A 7,694-nucleotide genomic window follows, 5' to 3' on the forward strand; every position below is an offset into this window, starting at 1 on the left:
TCCACGGTCCTGCCTCATACATGGATTTGAAGATGAAGCAATCAGAGTCATTCGTGTGCATTGTGTTGTTGTCTTAATCCTTTTTTAGTGGCCTCTTTCCATTGTAGATGGTAAAACCGAGGGGATTGAGAGGTTTAAGAGGATTTTGGAAGAAACCCAGACCTAGGGTTTGGAATAGGGTAAACGGGGTTCTTGGAAATTTTGAGAGAGATTGGAGTTTAATGAAGTGAAATATGGGTAGACGATGAGGTTTAACCTTCGTTTAAGCTAATGATTGAAATTGTGTTGTTGTCTCTGAGATTTAGAGAGAAAAGGGGATAAAGAGGTTATAGAAAAGTGTCAAAACGCTGTTGTTTCTATTTTATTTGTTGTCGTTAATTGATTAAGTGCTACACTTAATCGAATAATCATAGTTAAAATTCTAAATTTTTAGAAAAATAAGCTCAGGTAATCGATTAAGTTTAAACGTTAATCGATTAATTTTCGTAGAAAATAAATTTTTGGCTATTGGAGCTTATTTTAATCGATTAAGAATTTTAGTTAATCGATTAACTGACATCAGATTTGTAGAATCAAGTAGGTTTTTGAGTTCTAAAAGCATGTTAAGATTTCTAACCTATATTTAACAATTTTAGGTAAACACACATACATATAAATATTAGGTGATGAAAATGAATACAGTAGTTCTGATCTATTTATATGTGTAATACTAATGAGGACCAAAATTCAACCTATTAACTCATCAATTTTTAAATGCATTTACAATTTTTGGTGTTCCGGATCATAAAATCAAGTTTTTCCATACTATGATATTGTATATATTTAATATTTGTCAGGTTGAACAATGAAGGACATCAAAATTTGAAGGATATAACAATTTCAAAATAACAAATGAAGTTGTACCTTATGCTTAAAAAAACAATATAGATATAATATGTATGTTTTTAATCATATGGTAAAGAAATGCCCCCCATGCATTCGTCCAGGTAACTTGCTAGTAAAGTCAATGACATTTGTTTTGATTTTGTGGGTCTCTTTATCGAACATGATTCCTCTCCAGTACTGGACTCTCCAGTACTGGGAATGTAAGAGGGGGCATATTTTTAAAATTATTAATTTATAAAAAAGTAAAAATATAAACCATTGAATTTTTGTTATTGTCATGTGTCATAATCATACATATGCGCTGCTCTCTCCATTAATGGAGAGGAGCCAGACTCTTCTTTATCTAGCAAAGTTAGGATACATTGATGTTTAAATGTCCATAGGTCCCTTTGTAAATCATTTGAGAAGTTTTGTAATTATTTAAACTATTTTCATTTTTTAAATTATGTGAATAAATTTTATATTATTGATATCTTTTTTCGTTTTATCCTTTTATTCTCATCTAATCTATCCCACTTTTAGATGGGGATCTGTTATCCCCAATCATGTCATCAACCACGTCCGTGACCAATCACAATGAAACAAAATTGATAAAGTTATGAATATTTAATTTTTTTAAGTGACGTGGCATAATAAGATTGGTCTGAGATATAATTTAGGATAGGGTTCGGGACAGCAGATCCTTGTCCCCCACTTTCACCCTCAATATTACCCATTACTAACTTGGTCACTCCTCCCAGTTGTTTTTAGATCTTGTCACAAGGCTACTATATCTAATGAAAATTTAATATTTATTACAAAATTTGAATAATAAGAAACAATGTTATAATATATTGGTTTTTTATTATGTGTTGAAATTTTATTAAATAAGATAAAATTAGAAATATTATTGTAGGATAAGTGGTCCCAATTCTTCCTTTATGCTATCACGACCATCCGGATAAAGTGGGATGAGTAAAGTACAAAAGATTGTCCTAATTAAGTAAAAGAATGACATTTTTGAAAAATGAGTCTGCCATCACACCTTTCATCTTTTTTTTATAACATTATCTTTAAATTTATGTTGATATTTTGAGTTAATATTATATTTTGGGTTAATATTATATTCAGTTAGTAGTTAGATTAAATTCACTTTGTATTATTAGCAAACAATTTAAATTCAATTTCTATGATTAAAATATGTGTAAAATAGATTAATAATTAGTTAGAAGGTATGTAGAGTTAAGTCTCTTGTATTTTCTAATACACTACCACCTCTTTCACTAACAAATATCACATATCCCAAAAAAATCATGTCTCTATATTTATAACCAATCAAATTCCAACAAGTAATATAAAAAATGTTAGTTTGTATTTTATCTTTCTTGTGTAATAAAATGTCATTTTTTATTACATTGGGATACCAAATGAAATATGTGATCTCCATTCCTCTTCCAGGAATGAAGATTATTTGTCCAATATTCTATTTCATTATATCTCAATCCAATAAAAAGAAATCATAAAAACAAAAACAGACAAAAATTTTTTTAGTACTGGTCATTCTTCCTCTTCCACCCCTTCTCCATACAATTCAAAATTTTATTTCACTTTCCACAGTCTTGTACCACAATTTGTTAGCTAAATATACATGATATCGACAACTTAAAGGGGATCATTTTCCATAACGTGAGCCTTTGAGATACTTAAGTCCAGTGGCATCAATTCTTAATTGAGAGAACTAGTAAAGCAAAATTGTTATAAATGAAAGAGACCTTTATTATCATTTGTATTTTTTAAGCTAAAAGCAAATGGCACTGAGGAAACATAATCAGAGAGGGCTGAGAACGTCTCTGGTACTGAAATAGCTGGAGTCAGTACAATAATGTGAGATAAATGTGAATTTAATGATTTATAAATTCTTTGTTTAAGGTAAATTAAAATCTGCATCATCAAAATTGTTTTAAGGAAACATGCACTACCTCCATCTAGTTCTTGAGAGAAATTGTTTTGGTTTCTCACGCGTATTCTCGCACTAGAGATAATCTTGTCTAAGTCGGGAACATCCACATGTATGTGGTGCTAACTTTCGGATATTTTTTTCATCCACAAGTCTTGAACCCGAGACTTGTTAGTATTCTTGAAAGAATTTGATTTCAATGAAAGAGGATATTAAGTATCTATTTGCTAGTTGAATTCTAGAAGGGAAGAGAATTACATGATAAAATTAATTAGATGTGATTTTGTTGATGAATATTCGTAGAATTTAATATTACCCAAACAATTGCGATTCCAAAGTATAATTTAAAGTCCTAATTTAAACACTTTGTATAATTGTCATATTTATTTTTACATGTATTAGCCTTCCTTTCTTATGTCCTTTCTTGATATGTTTTAATTTCCTTGTTCCATAAGATGTAGAACACTCCACTCCTTGTACTCAATTCAATACATCATCTTTTTCCGATAAAAAATAAAGTTTTTATTTTTAATAAGTAATTCATAGCAGGTTCCAATGTGTAACAATGAAATGGTTAGTTCGGTCCAGTTTTTTTAAACAAAATTATCTCTCATCATTCTTTGTTAATATCAAACACTGTTTTCCAACAATAAGTCCTAATGAATGATGATAAGGAAAAAAGATAGAGACAGAAACTGGGAATAACCACATTAAAGTAGATTACGATGTAATCCATACAAAGAACAACGTAGACATACAATAAGTGAGGGGCATGTATGTAAAATCCCCATCACCATCATTTTTATTCTCAATAACATTAAGGATAATCTTTTAGTGGATTGGTAGTAAGAGTTTCCTCTAGCTGCTTCGTTTCCTTTCATTTCCTCTCTCAGAATTTGATGCTGCAATATTCACCAGACCAAAAAATAAATTAATATAATTGACAATGATATACGAAAGCATACAATTTGTAAAGTAATAGCACAAGTAATGAACAATTAAGTCCCTCATCAAGCATATCTTAATAGCAGAATAATTAACAATTTCAAGTGAAATTCAATTATTAGAAAAATATCCAAATAATATAATCATATAGCTCTCGAGTAAGATATATCACATTTACAATGTTATAAACAAAAAAAGTTCTCAAGCAAAAAAATGTTAAATTTTAGTTAAAAAATTATTCTCTATAATTATATATGTCTTAACACCATGTCATTAACTAACTATTATCTCATAAACAGACGCATATTTTCTTTCTAAGTATTTTTTTAAGAAAAGCGAACCCTTCTTATACATCAAAATATAAAGAACGCATAACTTTTTATTTTATTTTGTAGCCAACATTTTTTTAAGAGAAGGGGAGATTTCAACCAACGCGTTCATGCTCAATGCTCTGCAGCTTCATCAACTTCATTCGATACCCCCGATATGATATTCTTATGTACATATTAAAAACCTTAGCAAAAATAAATATAAATGTATGCGTTAAAGTTTAATTTCAAAACCAATTGACAACAAGAGAAGTAATCTAACAATTATTTAAATGATCTCCTAGATAACTACTATGATATTTACTTCCTAACAATATATTCCATAAATATGAACCGAATTTTATAAGTATGAAGGATTTTGAGAAATCAACATACTTATCGCAGTTGGCTGAGTTACTGATCTTGTAGGGGAGGTTGACCCCGCATTTGCCAGGGAGTGCCTCTCCATTGGCATTCTTGAAAGTTGAGATTGCAGCAGCTTGAGCTTTGAGGCAATTGCATGCTGTTTGTTTATCAGCTGTAGTCTGAGCCAATAAGACAAGGTTCTTGACTCCGTCGCAGCACCCTCCGGGAACAGCTCCGCCGTTCATCAGGTAATTGATGCATGGAGCTATGAAGCTAACCACCTGTCCGCAATCGACGTCTGCCTTTGCAACGGGTGCAATTATCACAACCATGTACATGAGAACCACCACCACATATTTAAGCTTGTGGATTGCCATTAGTACTTGTCACAATGGAGAAACAAGTTACAAATCAAAAACTAATTTGATGTGTTTGCTTTAGTCTTGAATTGCTTTCTTCACTTTTTGAGTACAAGGGCTGTGTGAGTTTATACAAAAAAAAAATGAATATAAAGATAATATAAGAGTTTTTTTATCTTGTTATTCTAAAATGTTGAATTATACATTAACTGTTATAGATTTTTACAATTAAAATATATATTACACTCTTATATTGGAAATTAATTCCTCTCTATTGTCATTACTGGAAGGTCCAATATCGAAGGGAGATAGTAAAAATTTTCGTGAAAAAGTTTAATGATTCTCAAATTACACCATTTTTAAACAAAAAAAATTATAAAGAATGTTAAACTCACTTTTCACTTCACATTTTATTACTAGACTTTTCCCTATGAGAATCTCAACCCTTTATATGAAAGGTAGGACTTAATATTGTTTGATAGCATGGGTAATTAGTTAGTAGTTGTGATCAATTCAACGCTTGAGGGAACTTTTTTATCCTCTTTTGTGCATCTTGCATGATTTCATACGTTTGACTTTAATGAACTACCCGGTCTTCTTTTTTTTTGTATCGGCAAAATTTTTTTATTAATAGAAGATAATTACAAATGGAACAAAAAGAAGTGAAATAAAGAAGGACAAGAACCAGATACACTATGATAATAAGACAAGAGATTGGATTAGAAACCCAGTTTGAGTAAGAAAAAGAATTATTGCCCATCTGACCATTAACCCACAGTCAGGAATGAATTCTTCCAGCTTCAAAAATCTTCTGAGGAGAAGGGCTGACAGAGTTAAAAATAAAGTCATTCATAGCAAGCCAAATAGCTCAAGTTGAAGCTAACCAGATGATACTCCAAATATCATACCCATGTGAGCAATAAAATGGTGTATAGGTTGTAAAGGAAGTGTCGTGCTGATGTTCAACCAGTTGTAGAGGAGCTTCCAAACTGAAGATGTGAGGTTGGAAGTAAAAAATAGATGATCTGGAGTTTCTACGTACTCGTTGTAGAAAGGGCATAAGGAACCTCCTCCATGTGATAAAGGGATCCCCTCTTATGAAGTGCGACCATTGTAAGCATCATATCCTGAAAAAGTCTCCAAGCAAATGTAATGACTTTTAAGGGACCTTTGGATTTCCAAAGAAGGCGAAGATAGTTGATGTTGATAACTAATTGCTGGTGATGTTGAATGAGAAAATCGTAAGTAGATTTGATCGAGTACTGATTAGAGTTGTCATGTGAGGTTGCAAGTAATAATTGATAGTTGCTTTAAAATTGAAAACTATGGGAAGTTTCATAGGAAAATGCTTTTTGGGCTTTAGTAAATAGTAATTTTGTTTAATAAGGGAGGCTTTTCACCCCTACTAAAAAAACCTTCTCTAATTGTGTAGGTGTAAAACGTGCACAATGATACTACTGCGAAATTTAATGGCAAGGCACTCAAAACTTTTGTGGTGAAAAAACGTCCACAAATTGTATGAGTAGATATACTATCAAATACTAAATACTAAAGAGTTTCAGTACTAAGTAAAATTCATAACAAAAAAAACTAAGTGTTTAAATATTTATTGATTTTTAAATTAAAAATAATATAAAAATTAAATAAATTTCATTCTTCATGAAATCTAGTATTGGAGAAGAGTTGAATCCAAATTGTATCGTGGTATTAAAAACTGCCACTAATTGCTAAAATAACCTTCTCTAATTGTGAAATTTGTTGTAGTGTAACTACTGAAGAGGTGAGTTACATAAAAGTGATTTGCATGGTGTAACTTATCAAGACAAGGAATGATGTAATTTAGGATGCCCATGAATGCTACGACTAGACCCTGAAGCTGATTGTCATCTAAATCTAACTAATAAACTTTAATAGATTACCAATAGAATGAGGACATTGTCCACTAAAGCTATTGGAATTTAAAGATCTGCAATTACAAAGTAAAATGTAGATTTTGATCCAAGATATCATCATTACATTACAAAAGCTAAAGAAACAATAGCTATAGCCTATAAGGCAAATGCCTCATCTAGAATAAGACAATACTACATACAAAACCAACAAGAATTATGAAAGTAATGACGAAATATCTTTTGTTAGAATTGTTTTTAAAATCAATCCTTCCTTACAAAGTTGACAGCTATCTATAATTAGTAATTCGATAGTGAGTCATTACAACTCAAATTAAAGAGCATTTATTAGAATTCATAGTGCATTTACTAGTATAGGGCTCGGGTACTACAATAGACTCATCTGTTTGAAATCGAACTTTCAGCTCGGCCTGCCTGGAATCTTGAAAAACCGAGTTCGAATTGGGTAGGCCCAATCAAGCGTGCCTCATAATAATTAGTTTTCCCTATTTTAGGGATATATACTATCATCATGTTCACATCAAAGGACCAAAACAAAAAATTATCTATATGATGATAATACTCTCTACCAAACAATTTTAACTGTAATAATATATGTTAAACACCCATAACACATGCACATATTTTTCTTATAAAATGATTATCAATTATAAGGCTCGACGTATACAACAAAAAAACATTCAAGCTTTTGTCCCACTTCAAGGGATTGACTATATGAATAAAATGATATCATATGATATATCATAAATCATATTCATTGATAAAATATTGATCTCTAAGTATTTCTTAATCATTTCACATATGATTCTTCCTGGTCTCTCTATTCCTTCAAGAATTGGATCAACCTCCATTTGATATACTCTCTTTAGAGGGATTGCATAAGTGTCCAAATGATCATGTTTTATACACTCTTTTATGATACTTCAACTACTTAATCAACTCAAACGAATGAAATTGTACTAATATATGATTAAAACTTGTTTAA

At 30.7% G+C, this 7,694-nt stretch overlaps 1 protein-coding gene across 1 annotated transcript; it reads right to left on the reverse strand.

Annotated features, from left to right (window-relative positions):
* On the reverse strand, positions 3,524 to 4,919 carry LOC109350172 (non-specific lipid-transfer protein 1-like). The gene is made up of 3 exons (XM_019591340.1): positions 4,864 to 4,919; positions 4,471 to 4,833; positions 3,524 to 3,723 (listed from the first exon to the last, which is right to left on the reverse strand). The coding sequence occupies exons 2-3, from the start codon at positions 4,815 to 4,817 to the stop codon at positions 3,711 to 3,713; spliced, it is 360 nt and encodes a 119-aa protein (XP_019446885.1). The 5' UTR covers positions 4,818 to 4,833; positions 4,864 to 4,919; the 3' UTR covers positions 3,524 to 3,710.

Source organism: Lupinus angustifolius, chromosome LG01, assembly GCF_001865875.1.
Source record: "Lupinus angustifolius cultivar Tanjil chromosome LG01, LupAngTanjil_v1.0, whole genome shotgun sequence".
NCBI lineage: Eukaryota > Viridiplantae > Streptophyta > Magnoliopsida > Fabales > Fabaceae > Lupinus > Lupinus angustifolius.

Excerpts from the sequence above, each read along its gene's own strand:
- LOC109350172 (XM_019591340.1), bottom strand. The coding sequence starts at position 4,817 with ATGGCAATCCACAAGCTTAAATATGTGGTGGTGGTTCTCATGTACATG.